This window comes from Salvelinus fontinalis, chromosome 5 (genome assembly GCF_029448725.1).
Source record: "Salvelinus fontinalis isolate EN_2023a chromosome 5, ASM2944872v1, whole genome shotgun sequence".
Lineage (NCBI taxonomy): Eukaryota > Metazoa > Chordata > Actinopteri > Salmoniformes > Salmonidae > Salvelinus > Salvelinus fontinalis.
In genome coordinates this window covers 48,980,760-48,999,750 of record NC_074669.1, presented here as the reverse complement: position 1 = coordinate 48,999,750, position 18,991 = coordinate 48,980,760, and the positions used below count along the sequence as shown (strand labels likewise).

The 18,991-nt window shown below is 40.8% G+C and overlaps 1 protein-coding gene across 1 annotated transcript; it reads right to left on the bottom strand.

The window, feature by feature from the left end:
• Positions 1–356: 356 nt before the first annotated feature.
• On the bottom strand, positions 357–17,090 carry gucy1a1 (guanylate cyclase 1 soluble subunit alpha 1). The gene is made up of 8 exons (XM_055923768.1): positions 15,528–17,090; positions 15,207–15,268; positions 14,732–14,826; positions 13,702–14,486; positions 7,419–7,904; positions 5,363–5,506; positions 2,425–2,579; positions 357–1,286 (listed from the first exon to the last, which is right to left on the bottom strand). The coding sequence occupies exons 1-8, from the start codon at positions 15,768–15,770 to the stop codon at positions 1,091–1,093; spliced, it is 2,166 nt and encodes a 721-aa protein (XP_055779743.1). The 5' UTR covers positions 15,771–17,090; the 3' UTR covers positions 357–1,090.
• Between the last annotated feature and the right edge of the window lie 1,901 nt (positions 17,091–18,991).

The window sequence follows — 18,991 nt, the reverse complement described above, 5'->3', positions numbered from 1 at the left end:
GTTTGACGAGCATGAAAACTATGTAAACCATATGCTCAGTCACCACATATCAACCCAATTGAACACTTACGGGAGATTCTGGAGCGGCACCGGAGACAACATTTTCCACCACCACCACCAACAAAACATAAAATGATCAAATGTATCGTGAAAGAAAGGTGTTGCATTGGATAGTTTCCAGACACTTGTAGAATCTATGCCAAGGTGCATCTGGCTCGTGGTGGCCTAATGCCCTATTAAGGCATTTTATGTTGGTGTTTCCTTTATTTTGGCAGTTACATGTACTATGACTATGCTCGCAGGAAAACTGAAAATATATTCCAAACATCAGAGTAGTAGAAGTGTAGACACACAAACCTGTTAATCACAATATTTATTGTCGCTTGGACAATACAAAAATAATCACAGTAATAAATGCTAATTGTAATGGAAGCACATTCATTGTGTTCTAGCCATGCCGTGACATTAGTTATTGTGTAATTCTCTTTAAAGGGATAGTTTAACCAAATTACAAAATTGCATATGCTTGGCACTTAGCCGGTATGCAGTCTAAGGACAAGGTGAGAGGCGAAAAATGCAGGGACATTGACTTGCATTTGGAGAGCAGTTAATTCAAATTAAAATATGGATTGCTTTCTTACCTTGTTCACAGACTGCATACAGGGTAAGAAAACCGATATGTACTTTGGGTGACTATCCCTTTAAGTCCCAATGTGTGATTAATACCTATGTATTGACATGGTAGTTACATAGGCAGTTGTAGTGTAATTACAGTGTACGAAAGTATGTGAATCTGGTGAGGTGAATAAATCAGTGAAAGCATACAAAATGTACATCTAGCGATTTTGTAGGAGAATAATCAACATTTCTACATCACCTAAAGAAATCTACAGCAACGGGTGCTAGCTGTATTTAGACCTGGGTACAAATATATAGCTCTGCTCGATTGAGCTTGCATTGCGCAATGAATCCAATGGAATATTGCTAAAAGTGCAAACTGCCCATTTGGTGCTCCAGGCAGGCTCAATCAAACGCTCAAAGGTTTAAAATATTAATTGAGCCCAGGTTTGGCTGTGTCTCATCATACCATCTATGTTTGCTCAGCCATGAAGTTTGTATTGCTGTAGCATGGTTCATCGGTCTCACAGTCACTTGTGATTTTGCCCGACCATTGATCAAAAGCCTCCAAGAAGTAACAAACACCAGGAATATCCGGCGGGAAGTTTGGCGGAAGATCCTGTCTGGTCCGGGGAATGAAGACGAACTCTGGACAATCTTTCAGCAATCTGGAAACCCAAAAGGACAAATGAACCATCTTGAATGTAAATACAACGTTTTAGTATGTGCTGCAGATAGAAATGGAGGCTGCGGGGCTCTCTATTCAATCAACATTGGATCCCGTTTCCTGTGCAAGACCACATAAACAATTTATCTTGTACTGTGAGAATGTGTGTATGAATTTATTGTACTGTCTGAAACCAAAAAGCAACAACTGGATAGGAAGTTAAATACGTTCTCTTGAAACACACAAACAATGTGGTTTTTCCTTCCTTACAAAAAATATACAGTAACATAATCAACCAGTACACTGTAATTACACTATTAATAACAATGTATTAACATATTTTTACATCTTACTTTAGTAACTGCATTTGAATAATAAAGCGCAATGCAGAAATTTGTAACAATGTTAATGTAGTAATTACAGTGTTATTACACGGGTGCAAGAAGGACTTTATTGAAAGGGCTAGCAAATACCCAGGTAATGTTTTGGACACACATTTCAGAGGCCCTTACACCAGGGCTATCTTATTACAGTCCGAGAGAACAACCATAGCCCTTCTGGTTTTCATTCTTTCCTTCCAATCGGGGACAGACTTAGACTTGGGAAACCAGGTGGGTGAACTTTCTGGCCAATCAAATGTTTTGTGAAACTGTTTTCAACTGTGCCCCTAAAGAGACCACACTGAACATCCTAGAACGTGTGTAGTAAAGACCTTGGCTTTGTTGACTATGACAAATGTTGGGTAGCCAAATCAGGGTTCTAATTCTGTGCCCAACAGTGGACGTAGTGTATGGTCAGTGCATCTTTCATTATCACGGTGAGTTATAGGTAGCTTGTCATTTGAAGAACACCACACAGAACATAATTTACTGTGTGACTTCTGTGATAAACAGTGTGATCCAAATTAATGAGACATTCAAATAAAGACATTATAAATACATACATGCTAATGACATGTCCAACGATGCATTATAACCACATCATAATGATACATGTGATCATCAATGCAAAGTGTAAACACAAGACTCTTCAAAACATATATTTTTTTATATAAAACATTAGCTAGTGGCTGAGCTTAGGGAGATCTGGCAGTGAAATTAACTATAAAATATTTTGGTAGTGCAGAAGTGTTAAGTCACCTGTGGGTTGTGGGGCTAACGTTGATTCTTCTAGGTACGCTACAGGACTCAAACTTATTTGCCAATGTGACGTTGTTGCCAAACAGACAATAGCGCGGCATCATCACGCCAACAACACCGGCCAGAACTGAGCCAGTGTGTAGGCCAATTCTCATCTGTAAATAAAAAAAGATAACTTGCATTGAAGGAAGAAACTGCAACATTAAATCAAAGCTTCATTGATTATATTAATTTTTCCTTAGAAGTGACAGCTATAAGGTGAAATCAACTAAAATCCAATATGAATGTGTATTCGAAAAGTAAAGTTCACCAAGGTGACTTCAAGGAACAACAAATTGTGATTGTTCTTCAAAGACTGTCGTGGAAATCCCAATCAAGTCATTGCAACTCCTATCTTTTTGGGAAATCACATTTTGACTAGTAAATATAATTTAAATATAATTTGATGATAATAACTCAAGAACATTTCCCATGCTATCGGCTGTGATGCTTTATGTGATATAACCTTATCCACATGTTCTACTTCTGAATGGATTATTTAGCCAAATGATTACTTTGATTTATTGATTGAATTTATATATCAATTTTCCAGATGCTGCTTTCATAGTAGGGAGGAAACTCACCTCATCCACCACCATCAATGTGTGGCACCCACTTTGGTCATGCAAGGCAACCATCAGGTAGCATGGTGTAGAGGTGAGGAGTGATATACTATGCCGATTATTAATGATAGGGATGATTAGGTGGCCATGATGGAAATGGGGCCAGGACACCCCTACTCTTACGATAAGTGCCATGAAATTGTAATGAGTCACCACAGAGTCAAGATATCCATTTAACGTCCTATCCGAAGGAGTAGGGCAGTCCCATAACTGACAGCAGAGAGCGTTGGATTCGAACCCACGCTCACAACTTTACATAGTATATGTGTTCTCTGTGTATTCTAGAGGCAGCGGCTTAGACCACTTGACCACCCAAACGGGTGGTCAAGTGTATTTTAGAAGTTACTTAAATGTGATTTAGGCCTGCTTTTTGGAGCATGTTAACCAGAGGAGTATACAAAGCAGGATCTATGAGTTAGCCAGCTACTTTGGAAAATCAACCAGAAATAACTATAGATTTTCTAGTTCATTAGAATAAAGCTAAACTTAGATGTGTTTTTGGTTGTTTACTATATAAGACAATGCACATTTAAAGCGTATCTTCCTAAAGAGCTGGCTAACTCCTTGATCCTGCTTTGTAGTATACCCCTTGTTTTGTGTTCAATGATGCTAATGCTAAACTGTAGCAAAGTGAACGAATCCAAATCATGGCTTGGGTCCATAATCTGTGTTCTAGGTATTCATAAGATGGGGTCAACTACCTCTAAGCTTTCAATATAATGTCAAATGTCAAATAATATATCAAAATACAGAAAGACAGGAACAGCTGCAGCTTTCTCATTATAATCTCCAAATTTGAGATGTTGATGAGCAATTGTCAGGTTGCTAGGGAGGTTACTAGCCGGCCTGACATCTGCCCATCCCCTTGACTCTGCAGGTCACACAATACACAGTCTCCTACAACATCTCTGTTTCTGCCCATCAACAACTGGACTCATTCATACAATATCTCTGGACTTGTGGGTTGGTGTGCATGACCAAAGTGAGTGTGACATGCAAAAACTGTGACATGTTTATAATTCCTGCTTGATGTTCTTATAGTTGTTATATGCTGCCTTTGTGTATAGCTGTATTGTAATATGTGCAGGTAGCATATACATTCATACAGTCCTTCCCTTGTTAATAACCTTATTACTCTACTTGTGCTATCACTTATTGCAGAGGTTTCCAACCTGAGGGGGCACCAACATTTTGCGGGGGGTAAAAAATTACTACAAATAACAATAATAATAATAATAATAATAATAGCTAATCATTTACAATTCACGATTGTTTATACCAATCTAAAATTATGCATAAATCTGCGATGCTTTTGGCAAGAAACAAGCTGTAAAATGCCAGAGGAAGACACGACTCTGATGCCAATGGGAATATATTTTGTTTGTCTCTGTGATATTCAGAAGTTGAGCTACAACCTTCTAAAGTCGAGGAGTCAAAGAAATTGGACTTTGCTTGGGAAGTAATCTTATACGATGTGTGACTGTCGCTATCAATTGATCTCTTCACTCTCTGAAAAAGAGAACATGTATAATTAAATTGAGGGTTTATAGAAATGATCATAATAAAACATATATTTGGTAGCGGAAAAACATTTGGGTAAATTGGGTCTAGAGTTCCATATCCATTATTATTAGTATTATTATTATAATTATTATTATTTAGCCTACCTAAAAGATGTAATGAATTTTGTTAAACTACGTAGAATTGCAGGAAATGAGCTTCAAAACAACAACATTGTCCTAGGTCAAGTTAAGCAAAATAAATTATAAAAGCTGTATTTAATATAGGCTATCTCAATAAACATGAATTAATCAAATGTGAAAAGGGGGGCCCTGGGGGAAAATGTTGGGAACCCTTATTGCATTGTGTACGGTGTATTCATTACCTCTGTTTCTCCTGTTTCAGAACCATTACTATTCTTCATCCCCTGTACATCTCCGTCTGTGTGTGTGTGAATAAAATTCCTTGTGTGTAACTCTGAGGTTGCCTCATCCCCCTCTTAATGGGGGAGGTGCTAGCGTGTCATAGATCAGCACAAACGGAGAGTCACTCTCTTTCAAATGAACAATATTGGCATTCTAGATATTAACAAAAACCAGCTACCAGGGAACAACTTTGTCTACATCTTGAGCAAATGGCGTAACAGTAGAAAAGCCTGAAAATCAGTTTTGTGTACAAAACTCTCTTGTCCAGGCAACTTCCTGTGCTACTCAGTGCCATTCTGGGCTTTCCATTGATGGTTTCACACTGTGGAGAAGGTAAGCTGTAACACTCACCTTGATTGGCTCACCAGTGGGCGTCCTGACCTCATCGGACAGCTCCATCATCTTCAGCGCCATGAGGGCAATCTGCACTGCATGAGTCTCGCTCTCCTTGTGCAAGCCACCGGCCACACAGTACGCATCACCGATAGTCTCCACCTAGATACAGTCAAATAGAATAGTTTAATATCCCATAGACAAACTACATGGCATACAGTTAACTTCATCACAAGACTTGTATAATATCAGATAGCATAGATCAGAGAGAGGGAACCACTCAACTTCTTTTTTTTTAAAGACGTGCCCCCATTGTCTACAGAACCTCTGATCTTCATTTCTACATTGACTGTACAGAGAGAGAGTAGTTGTATAGTTGTATGATGTATGCATAGGACTTTAAATTGAAGGATTGTTTTTCTAGCCCTCTTAATTCCTTGATTTGTGCGTTAGACCATTCCAATTCATATACTCCTAATGAAAAGCACAAGTAATGGAAAACACGTCAAGTGAGCAAAAACGACTGTACCTATTTTAATTTGTCACACAGTCTTCCCCTACGGGTAGATGTTGACACATTCGAACACAAACACATTAAAACAATCATCAGGGCCAATTTAATCCGTGTGAATTAGCATCAAAATGGTTCTTCTGGGAGGTGTTTATGTTTTACTCCGTAGCAGGAGAGCACTCAACAGTGTGGTGGTGGTGAACAATGTGAGGTAAAAGTTGATGTTCCAAATGGCACTCCATATAGTGAATTGTAGTGGACAATTAAGGGAATAGAGTGCCATTTGGAAAGCAGACAAAATCTATTTTTGGACCGGGAATGGAAACAGAGGTCCTAAAGGAACCTCTGACTTCCCAGTACTTTACAAATGATCTGTCAGACATGCTGCTCTCCTCTGTTATACATCAGTGACACACTGATTACATTAGCCAAACTCCCCGCAGATTACAGGACAGTTGGCTGAGAGCAAGCAAGTTTGGCCATGAGACAAGTACAGTCTGTTCTTTAAGAAATATTAAACCTAGATAAAATGGTGGAATTGTGTCATTTTTGTCCAAGACTTGTGTAATCTAACTTGTGAACGCAACAAAAATAACTTTTCTACCATGAACTTAAAGTACTTTAGTGCCTAAATCACATAACAGTCTTATCCCGACAAGGTCAAAAACAACCGTGCTCTTTCCCCTTTTTGGAGCCTGTGCATCTCTTTTATATTGCAGACTCTTATTTTGGAGTAGACCTTTTAATTATTGATGGACTGTTAAGAATACAACTATTATTCTCTCTAAATTGCTTTGGTCAAGACATAACTGTTAAGTATTGTCTATATTAATACATTGACGAATTATTGCTAAATTATGCAAAGGAAAAAAGTAAACAATCCTCCACTCTCAAATGATTCATATCAGTTAACACATTCTTATAAAACGCTATCGAAGAGCAACATAAGGCATATCTAACCTTTTTACTTTCATGGCTAAATTAATTCAAATGAAGCCGTATTCATGATGGGATGAACATAATATGGGAATGCCAGCAAGGGTCTGCAGTCAACAACATAGATTGTTGTTCTAAAAATAATCTGTTGATATAAAAATAATATTACATAATATTGCCTATTCAATCCAACCCCGTAACAGGGGTTGTGGAATTAGACTAAAGAAACATTTTGGGCACATTTGGGGTCCATTTTCCCAATAATGTTCATTTTAGCTGTTACACTGTAAGGCACTTTTTGCTGTTCCATTTCAACTGCTGTTTAACTGCTGTTTTACTGAGAAATAATATTATATCCTCGTACTTTCTGGTACTTAATTCCACACAATTGATAACGGCATTGTACCAGATGTTGCGTAGTATTTCAATTAATTCAATCGATCCCCATAAACAAATATATTCTGTGGTTATTAATCTGAATTTAGTTTCACCTTTATCAGTCCAAGTAATTACCAGGCACTTTGTAAAATAAAGCGTAACCACTAAACAATGTTAAGTTTTATCTGGTAAATCCAGTTTTGATTGAGAAGTTCCCTGAGTTTCCTTGGGCCTTGCTGTAACACACACCTTGTATACATCCAGCTCCCCGCAGTGGTGGTCAAAGCGTGTGTACAGCTCATTGAGCATGGTGACCACCTGCATAGGTGTGCAGCGTGAGCACACGGCCGTGAAGCCCACGATGTCAGAGAACAGCATGGTGACATTCTCAAACTCCCTGGCATCCACCGTGTGGCCTTGCCAAAGTTCCTGGGCCACCGTCCCCGGGAAAATGGTGAAAAGCAGATCCACCGTCCTCTTTTTCTCTTCCTCCAGGGCAAGGTGAGCGTGCTCCAGGGCCGCCTTGGCCTTGCCTAGGCGCTTCTTCAAGCCGTCCTGAGCCTTGGCCTGCTCGCCCACCAGGACGACGTCGCGCAGGGCGTTGTGAATGGGGATGTCAGACAGGTAGAGGCCCCGGCCAGTCAGCTCCTCCAGCTTGTCTACGCACGGGGAGCCCAGGAAGAGGATGACATTGGACTCTGAGATGTAGATCATCTGGCCTTTCAGGTCCATGAGCTAGAAGAGAGGGAAACAAGACATGAGATACATGTCTTTGTCTGAGTTCTCCATGCTAAATGGTACATACACAGTCAGGTCCAAAATTATTGGCACACTTGATAAAGTTTAGCAAAAAAGACTAAATAAAAGAAATAATACAAATACTGAGCTATTTTGTATTCTCAAATTCAATTGCTCAGAGAAAGAGATTTGGTTTAACAAGTCATTTAAAGATTTTTTCTAAAATGTTTAAAGAGATTGGAGAACACATTGGGAGGGATCTTAGACAGTTCCTCCTTACAGAATCTTTCCAGATCCTTGATATCCTTCATCTGCTCTTATGGACTGCCTTCTTCAATTCAAACCATAGGTTTCCAATGGTACCTGTACTGTAGTATGGAGACTGAGATGGCTATTGCAAAATGTTGATTTTGTGGTCAGTTAACCATTTCTTTGTGGATTTTGATGTGCGCTAGGGGTTATTGCCTTGCTGGAAGATCCACTTCCGGCCAAGTTTCAGCCTCCTGAGAGAGGCAACCAGGTTTTTGGCAAAAAATGTCATGGTACTTGGTCAAATTCATGATGTCGTTGACCTTAACAAGGTCCACAGGACCAGTGGATTGCCCCATAACACCAAGTTTTCTAACCAGTATTGGCACTTGAATTGGAACTGGAGCTATGGTCAGATGACATGAAAATAGAGCTATTTTCTCACACTCACACTTGTGGTGGGTTTAGCATCAAACGAAGGATGCATATGTAGAAAATACCTACTGTAAAAAATATGGTGGTGGAACTTTGATGTTATGGGGATATTTTGCTTCCACTGGTCCTGGGGCCATTGTCAAGGTCAACGGCATCATGAACTACCAAGAACCAGGACATTTTAGCCAAAAACCTGGTTGCCTCTGCCAGGAGGCTGAAACTTGGCCTCAAGTGGATCTTCCAGCAAGACAATAACCCCTAGCACACATCAAAATCCCCCAAAAAAAGGTTGATTGACCACAAAATTAAAATGTTGCAATAGCCATCTCAGACTTTTGCAATGGCCATCTCAGGACATTGTCGTGTCTTTGAATGGAAGAGGGCAGTCCATAAGCGCAGACAAAGGACATCAAGGGTCTATAAATATTCTATATGGAGGAATGGTCTGAGGTCCCTCCCAATGTGTTCAATCTCATAAAACATGTAATAAGAAGTCTCAGTAGCAAGGGGAGGGTGGCAGAGTATGGAAAACAGTGGTGCCAATAATTTGGACCCCTATCTTTTTATGATTTTTTTGTATTACTTGTTAAACAAAATGTATTTCTCTGAGCAATTGTATTAGTATAAAATAATATAATTTGCACAAAAAAATGTGCATACAATATAGCTAAGTATTATTTCTCTCAGATTTTGTGTACAAATTTATTTCCATCCCTGTTAGTGAGCATTTCTCTTTGCCAACATAATCCATCCACTTGACAGGTGTGGGAAGAAGCTGATTAAACAGCATGATCATTACCTTGTGCTGGGGACAATAAAAGGCTTCTCTAAAATATGCAGGGATATGCACAATGCCACATACAGTGGGGCAAAAAAGTATTTAGTCAGCCACCAATTGTGCAAGTTCTCCCACTTAAAAAGATGAAAGAGGCCTGTAATTTTCATCATAGGTACACTTCAACTATGACAGACAAAATTTGAAAAAAAAATCCAGAAAATCACATTGTAGGATTTTTAATGAATTTATTTGCAAATTATGGTGGAAAATAAGTATTTGGTCAATAACAAAAGTTTAACTCAATACTTTGTTATATACCCTTTGTTGGCAATGACAGAGGTCAAACGTTTTCTGTAAGTCTTCACAAGGTTTTCACACACTGTTGCTGGTATTTTGGCCCATTCCTCCATGCAGATCTCCTCTAGAGCAGTTATGTTTTGGGGCTGTTGCTGGGCAACACGGACTTTCAACACCCTCCAAAGATTTTCTATGGGGTTGAGATCTGGAGACTGGCTAGGCCAATCCAGGCCCTTGAAATGCTTCTTACGAAGCCACTCCTTCGTTGCCCGGGCGGTGTGTTTGGGATCATTGTCATGCTGAAAGACCCAGCCACGTTTCATCTTCAATGCCCTTGCTGATGGAAGGAGGTTTTCACTCAAAATCTCACGATACATGGCCCCATTCATTCTTTCCTTTACACGGATCAGTTGTCCTGGTCCCTTTGCAGAAAAACAGCCCCAAAGGATGATGTTTCCACCCCCATGCTTCACAGTAGGTATGGTGTTCTTTGGATGCAACTCAGCATTCTTTGTCCTCCAAACACGACGAGTTGAGTTTTTACCAAAAAGTTATATTTTGGTTTCATCTGACCATATGGCATTCTCCCAATCTTCTTCTGGATCATCCAAATGCTCTCTAGCAAACTTCAGACGGGCCTGGACATGTACTGGCTTAAGCAGGGGGACACGTCTGGCACTGCAGGATTTGAGTCCCTGGCGGCGTAGTGTGTTACTGATGGTAGGCTTTGTTACTTTGGTCCCAGCTCTCTGCAGGTCATTCACTAGGTCCCCCCGTGTGGTTCTGGGATTTTTGCTCACCGTTCTTGTGATCATTTTGACCCCACGGGGTGAGATCTTGCGTGGAGCCCCAGATCGAGGGAGATTATCAGTGGTCTTGTATGTCTTCCATTTCCTAATAATTGCTCCCACAGTTGATTTCTTCAAACCAAGCTGCTTACCTATTGCAGATTCAGTCTTCCCAGCCTGGTGCAGGTCTCCAATTTTGTTTCTGGTGTCCTTTGACAGCTCTTTGGTCTTGGCCATAGTGGAGTTTGGAGTGTGACTGTTTGAGGTTGTGGACAGGTGTCTTTTATACTGATAACAAGTTCAAACAGGTGCCATTAATACAGGTAACGAGTGTAGGACAGAGGAGCCTCTTAAAGAAGAAGTTACAGGTCTGTGAGAGCCAGAAATCTTGCTTGTTTGTAGGTGACCAAATACTTATTTTCCACCATAATTTGCAAATAAATTCATAAAAAATCCTACAATGTGATTTTCTGGAATTTTTCCCCTCATTTTGTCTGTCATAGTTGAAGTGTATCTATGATGAAAATTACAGGCCTCTCTCATCTTTTTAAGTGGGAGAACTTGCACAATTGGTGGCTGACTAAATACTTTTTTGCCCCACTGTATGTCTCAAGTTTTGAGGGAGTGTGCAATTGGCATGCTGACTGCAGGAATATCCACCAGAGCGGTTGCCAGATAATTTAATGTTAATTTTTCTACCATAAGCCACCTCCAACATCGTTTTAGAGAATTTGGCAGTACGTCCAACCGGCCTCACAACCACAGACCTTGTGTAACCACACCAGCCCAGGACCTCCACAACCGGCTTCTTCACCTGCGTGATCGTCTGAGACCAGCCACTCAGACAGCTGATGAAACTGTGGGTTTGCACAACCGAAGAATTTCTGCACAAACTTTCAGAAACAGTCGCAGGGATACTGATTTGCATGCTCGTCTTTTTTGTATTTTTATCCCCAATTTCATCATATCCATTTGTTAGTTACAGTCTTGTCCCATCGCTGCAACTCCCGTACAGACTCAGGAGAGCAGAAGGTCGAGAGCCGTGTGTCCTCCGAAACACAACCCTGCCAAGCCACACTGCTTCTTGACCCAATGCACACATAACCTGGAAGCCAGCCACACCAATGTGTCAGAGAAAACACTGTACTGGCGACCGTGTCAGTGTGCATGCGCCCGGCACGCCACAGGAGTCGCCAAACCCTCACTAACCCAGACGACGTTGGACCAATTGTGCGTCGCCTCATGGTTCTCCCGGTCGCAGCCGGTTGCGACACAGCCTGGTATCGAACCAGGATGTGTGGTAACGCAGCTACTGCGTTACTCGGGAGGCCTGTCCTCTCCAGGTCTTGACCTGACTGCAGTTCGGCGTCGTAACCGACTTCAGTGGGCAAATGCTCACCTTCGATGGATGCATCCCGGTTTCAACTGTACCGGGGCAGATGGCAGACAATGTGTATGGCGTCATGTGGACAAGCGGTTTGCTGCCAGACATGTCACCCATCGAGCATATTTGGGATGCTCTGGGTCGACATGTACAACAGCATGTTACAGTTCCCGCCAAAATCCTTCCAGCTTCACACAGCCATTGAAGAGAAGTGGGACAACATTCCACAGGCCATAATCAACAGCCTGATCAACTCTATGTGAAGAAGATGTGTTGCATGAGGCAAATGGTCACACCTAATGAATTTATTTAAATTGACTGATTTTCGTATATGAACTCTAACTTCCCAAGCTGTCCCTCATACCATCACGGTCACCTAATCATCCCTAGCGTACAATTGGCTCATTCATCCCCCTCCTTTCCCCTGTAACTATTCCCCAGGTCATTGCTATAAATGAGAATGTGTTCTCAGTCAACTTACCTGGTAAAATAATGGTTGAAAAAATGTATAAACTCAGTAAAATCTTTGAAATTGTTGCATGTTGCGATTAGATTTTTGTTCAGTGTATTTACTTTATACAATTTTGCTCATCTTTGTACAGGGTGCCAATCATTTTGGACGTGACTGTAAGTATTGGCTTTAGTTGTTCAGGCTCTGGACACTACTACAAGGTAAACAAAGAAAACAGATCTGATTAAATCATCTGTCATTGAATGGCATATAATTGCCCAAATTACTAATCAAGGGTGAGTTTGCTGAAAGCGTTGTAGCTAATGTAGCTAGATAGCGCGAAGTGAACAAAATTCTCCAATTGATGTTATGTTACGAATTTGTAAATGTACAATATGTTACAAATTTGCAAAATGTACGATATGTTACAAATTTTCAAAACGTATGATATGTTACGAATTCCAGCGAGCTGGCTAACATTTGCTAGCTGTCTAACATTAACTAGGCTAGGGGTTAGGGTTAGAGGTTAAGGTTAGAGTTAAGTTTAGGAGTTAGGTTAAATGGTTAAGATTAGGTTTAGCTAAAGGGATTATGGTTAGCGAAATGGTTAGCTAAAAAGTTTAAGTTTAGCGTTAAGGGAAGTGTTATCTAACATTCTAAGTAGTCGCAAAGTAGTAACTAATTGAAAAGTTGCTAATTAGCTAACGTTTTCTGTAATGTGATACGAACTCACAACATTTGGGTTGCTAGACATTCGCTTTATATGCCTGCCCATCCACCCTGACCAACCACCCTACTTTTGTTTTTTGCCTTAAGTAACCATATGTCTTATGTAGCCATATCATACTAATTTGAGTGTCCCGGATTTACATTTACTATATTACGTCTAGTGTTTGAGACCCGGCTGTCCAATTCCATCATGGGCTTATGTTGTTCTCTACCTCAGGGGGAGCATTCCGCTAATTAGCACATAAGAATTAACAATGCGGCATTTTGCCTTTCTGAAGGGCTATTTCTAACATCAAATCTGCATTTAGACAACCTTCGATTCCTTGTGAGTCATTCGTCTCAACTCCAAAGGGTCATATCCAGCAGACCTGAGTTCAAATGGTTTTGGAAATCAAAGACTGAGTCTGTGCTTGAGCCAGACAAAAAGTGGATGTTTCAAAGGATATAGTATTTTCCACCTAACTTTCCACTTAAAAACGATAGTGGGAACTCCGCTCAGGCGTATTTCTACGGCTGCTACGTTAGGTTAGCTTAAACCTGACTGGACTGCCAAATGGGCGGGTTTGCACCTTTGGGACTATTCCATTGGTTCCATTGAACCAGACGAGCTCAATGAAGCATCACGCAAGACTTCAAATACTATTTGAACACAGGTCTGATATTCAGTCGAAATAGGGTCATACCCTCCCTGTGTCATCGGCCATGGAGCCACCTTGGTGCTTTATCCGTATGATGAACTGTGTGTTCAGCATAGTCAAGATGCCTTGGAAGGTGCACCTGATCTGGGGCGTGACGATGGCAAAGTGCTCCAGGAAGGCAGTGGGCCGCCTCAGGCCGTCCTTCCGGCTAAGTCTCTTCCGGAGGCCATCCCCGATTTGCAACAGGCCCAGGTCCTGATCCAGAAAGAGGTGGAAGGGGAAGGTGGAGGAGAAGAGCGAGGTGGGCATGGTCCCAACTGACGTGGCCCTCATGGGACTGGGGCTCAGGCTCTTGGCGTTCTTCACCACCACCGAGTAGAGCAGGCTGGGCTGCCGGGGCCCAGCCTGAAACTGCAAGGGGCCTACGCTTTCCTTGGTGCCTCCTTGAAGGTCCATCTCCATGTCCATCAACACCTCCACAGTGGTGTCGTAGAGCAGGCGGGCGGCCGCCTTGATGACCCCAGGGAAGAAGAGCTCCGTGGTCTGCCTGGGGTTGAAGTAGTAGACGGTGAGCAGACCCAGATCCTTGTCCAGGCACAGCACCGACGCTTCTTCATTGTTTACATAATCTGTTCTCCTGTCTGGTTCGGCTTGCAGAGCGGCTGGTGCTAGCGGGTTTGGGCTGCAGCTCTGTTTCAACAGGACATTGAAGCTGTTCAGGAAGTCGCTGAGGGCTCCCCCCACTACCCGCAGAATATGGCCATCCTCATCGAAGCATGTTTGGAACAGCTCCTCACCAAGGGAGACTTTCAAAGCGTCCATGTGAATACCTGGTCGTAAAAGGAGGGCAAAACACTTATTCAATGTAATAGAATAGAATAACACTATGTAAATTAAAAATGAAATACAATACTGTATAATTAGAATAGAAAATAATACAAACGAATAGAATAAAACATTTTTATTTTCCACACAAGGCACAGAGGCATGAATATAACAGACCTTAAAAACGTCAAAAATTGAGTAAAAGCAACTCATGTTCAGTGTTGTTTGAATTCGATCAGCTTTACATTACCTGTTTTTAGAGAATAATTCTTCATGATCTCCATTAAATTCTCTGGTCGATCAAAGCTCCTATCTTGACAGATGTCTGCGTAACACACGGAAGGGCTGTGGACAGAAATTATATTAGTATTATATTAGTAAGCACTGCACTCCCCACATTAATAAATGGGTCTAGATATCGTATTCCCTGAAATCCCATGCATGTTACGAAAGAAAGTTTCTAACCTAAGGTTTGGCTATTTTTCCTATTCCTTGTATTGCCTTCAAAGCCATCTTGCTGATTGACCATATACAGGTCGTGATACATGGTGCATCCATGCATGGCATGTAGTCAATAGGTCGTCAATAAGAATAATATCTGAACGCATTCAATTGAACTGAACATTGTCATTTATTATAATCATGACCTTTGACAATAATTAAATATCAGGGCAGCATAGTTTAAATCATTAATTTCGCCAACATTTATTGGACTTATTTCTTACCATTTCTTGTCTAACGTATGCTGTTTCATCATTTGCAGAAAGGCAGTATGCAGTCTTTGAAACTGTAAACAAATAGTCGAGAAGTTTATTTACAAGATATTTCTATAAGAAATCTTATAGTTTGGCCCATTGCAATCACATCAACACAACAGCAAACAAATAATTTGGTTCGAGATAAAACAGATGTTTTTTTTGTTCCGATCTGTACATGTTCCACGGTGTAAACTGCTCTCTTCTAAAACTACACTCAACAACCGTGCACAAATCAATTCTGATGAATGTTTTGAGAAATTGCTTTATTGTAGTACAATCTCAATTTACCTCGGGACATGCCAATTTGCGGATGCTCTCCCCTAATGAATGAAGATTGACTCTAGGCTTGCTTGTCTTCCTTTGAGGTAGCACCTCCGATACATTTCCATACACATCCTTGGAAATTGCAAGTACATCCCCGGTATGGTCACTTGTACATTCCTCAAAGTCTCCGGGTTCGTCCATACGACCGATACCGGAGAACGGGCATTCTCCAGAGATTTTCAGGTCTTTCAATTTTGCGCAAAACATTCTTAGTGCTTATCCTCATCTCTTGATTACATGCAAATGTCTACATTTTGGACACGCAACTCCGGTCTCAGCTGGAAACTCCATTCCCACATCATGGCATTCGCAAGGTAGCGAGGAGAAAAAAATGTATTATTTTATGCGCATCCTCTCTTGTGGACACCTGTCTTTCTCCCTTTCGTATGTTATAAATGATCCGCACCTATGCCAGCAACCACACACAATATTAATAGTAAATTACATGGGCAAAAGATGAGTGAAATACCATTATCACAAACCAATGAAAACCGACAGGAGAGTCGACCTGGCCAATCGATGCGCGAGTAGGTTGGGCTCTTAAAGAAATATATCAGTATGAAATGCCTTGTAGACTACTCCGCGCGTGCAGTGGACGGTTAAAGAGTTGGATGATGATTTGTGCGCAGTACCGTTACGCACGAATGACTAACAGTCATTGGTATTTTTGTTGTGACACCCCAAAATACAGGCTTTTAATTCATTCTTTTAATTATTTTAGTAAAGGTATTTATCATGACCGGTGGTGTTATGTTTTTTGTTTTTACAGGCGTGCGTTTAATCGCATATTCTAGGCCTACACGACGAAATTCCATGTTGATGTCAAGGGGAAAATCGGGTTGGGATACGATTAACGTTTTGTTCTTCCAGCACATATTTGTAAATCCATTTTACAAATGATGGTAGTCCTATATACTATTCATTTTACCACATTTTTAACATAGTAGGCTAAACATCCATCCCAAAACTGCGTATAGTAGGCTAGACATGACAGATGCATGTTGCATAAGAATTCCCATTACTGCCAAAGTGTAATAACCAACTTCACTAATACTGCCCAGCCATGGTTTACTTAATTCTAATTCTCATTTAATGTGCTTATAATATTGTACCTGGAATAATACATAGGCTACTGTAATGAATTGCTTTTTGCTGGTAGGCCTAAATATGTATTGTGTGGTCACGTTGGCAGACTTGATTTTATAGAACAATAACATACAATTACATTGCAAGAGTTGAACACAATTTGAAGTAGCCTATAGGCCTATATTTATATCTCACAAAAATAATATTTATTTTGTTATTATATTACCCTCACTAACTTGTATCAACAGGGAATCTGTTGTACCCAACAAATATCACTACATCTAGAAGCCTACAGGGGATAGCCTTATCAGTAAATTGCCACATAAGATTTCGGTTCTAAAATGTACACATTCAGCAATGACAGTTATCCAATGATGTAGGCTACTTGTGATTCAAGGAGAACTGTATTGAAAACAGTAGACAGACAGTAATCAAATTAAGACTCTTTTATTTTTTATTTTTTCAAGACTCCTTTTAACTTCTCTAGGGTAGGGGGCAGCATTCGAAATTTTGGATGAAAAGCATGCCCAAATTAAACTGCCTGCTTCTCGGGCCCAGAAGATATGATATGCATATAACTGGTAGATTTGCATAGAAAACACTCTAAAGTTTCCAAAACTGTTAAAATAGTGTCTGTGAGTATAACAGAACTGATTGGCAGGCTTGTATTCTGAAAAATGAGGAAGTAAGAGCAGTCTGAATGAGTGGACCCTAAAGTGTCACAGAGCTTTTTCATGCGCGAGACCGAGAGAGTGCCTTTCTTGTTTACATTTTATATTGACAACGTTATTGTCCGGTTGAAATATTATCGATTATTTAGGCTAAACCTGAGGTTTGAATATAAACATATTTTGAGATGTTTCTATGAACTTTACGGATACAATTTGGATTTTTTTGTCTGCCTGTTTTGACTGCGTTTGAGCCTGTGGATTACTTAAGAAAACGCGCGAACAAAACGGAGGTTTTTGGATATAAAGAGACTTTATCGAACAAAAGGAACATTTATTGAGTAAATGAATGTCTGCTGAGTGCAACCATATGAAGATCATCAAAGGTAAGGGATTAATTTTATCTCTATTTCTGACTTGTGTAACTCTTCTACTTGGCTGGTTTGTAATGATTTGTCTGCTGGGCTATGTTCTCAAATAATCGTAAAGGTATGCTTTCGCCGTAAAGCATTTTAAAAATCTGACAGTGGTTGGATTCACAAGAAGTTCATCTTTAAACCTATGTAAAATATGTTTTGTTTTCAGAATTTTTATAATGAGTATTTCTGTATTTGAATTTGGCGCCCAGCAGTTTCACTGGCTGTTGAAGAGGTGGGACGCTAACGGTTCACGTACCCAAGAGATTTTTATTTTTATTTTTTTTTATTTTTTTTTTTTATCCCCTTTTCTCCCCAATTTTCGTGGTATCCAATCGCTAGTAATTACTATCTTGTCTCATCGCTACAACTCCCGTACGGGCTCGGGAGAGACGAAGGTCGAAAGCCATGCGTCCTCCGAGGCACAACCCAACCAAGCCGCACTGCTTCTTTAACACAGCGCGCCTCCAACCCGGAAGCCAGCCGCACCAATGTGTCGGAGGAAACACCGTGCACCTGGCCCCCTTGGTTAGCGCGCACTGCGCCCAGCCCGCCACAGGAGTCGCTGGAGCGCGATGAGACAAGGAAATCCCTACCGGCCAAACCCTCCCTAACCCGGACGACGCTAGCCCAATTGTGCGTCGCCCCACGGACCTCCCGGTCGCGGCCGGCTGCGACAGAGCCTGGGGGCGAACCCAGAGACTCTGGTGGCGCAGTTAGCACTGCGATGCAGTGCCCTAGACCACTGCGCCACCCGGGAGGCCCCCAAGAGAGGTTTTAAGGTCTATTTTAATTTTAATTTATTACAGTTTACAAAACAACATTCCTATTGTAAATTTACAAAATAACATTCCTATTGTAAATAATATGGTAATATATAACACACAATAACCCATATCTATCAATGAATCACCAACATGTTGCTGTGGCAATGTCACACCATTTGAAATGTTTTACTTATTTCCCTGTAACTCTTTGCTATGTCAGCTTTGAATTACATCAGTTTACCCTGGTTGCTGTGGAAACGCCAGCAAAACCCAGAGTACATTTTATGGGGTTTAGATGGAATGAGAGAAGACGAGGCAGGACCAGAGAGAAGTGAGTCTTCCAAATTGGGCACACAATGCTTATTCTTTCTTTTTACAAGCCCATTCAACATCCCTTCTTTTTATCCATGTCTATTACACCACAGGCTTTCCTTAGGTCTTCTCTTGGAAAACAGAATTACCAAGGATAAGAAGTAGGCTATATGCATTCG

Excerpts from the sequence above, each read along its gene's own strand:
- gucy1a1 (XM_055923768.1), bottom strand. The coding sequence starts at position 15,770 with ATGTTTTGCGCAAAATTGAAAGACCTGAAAATCTCTGGAGAATGCCCG. Across the intron at positions 2,580-5,362 it reads CCACTGGTGAGCCAATCAAG|ATGAGAATTGGCCTACACAC; the intron begins GTGAGTGTTACA and ends TTTTATTTACAG. Across the intron at positions 1,287-2,424 it reads GTTAGCCCCACAACCCACAG|ATTGCTGAAAGATTGTCCAG; the intron begins GTGACTTAACAC and ends TTGGGTTTCCAG.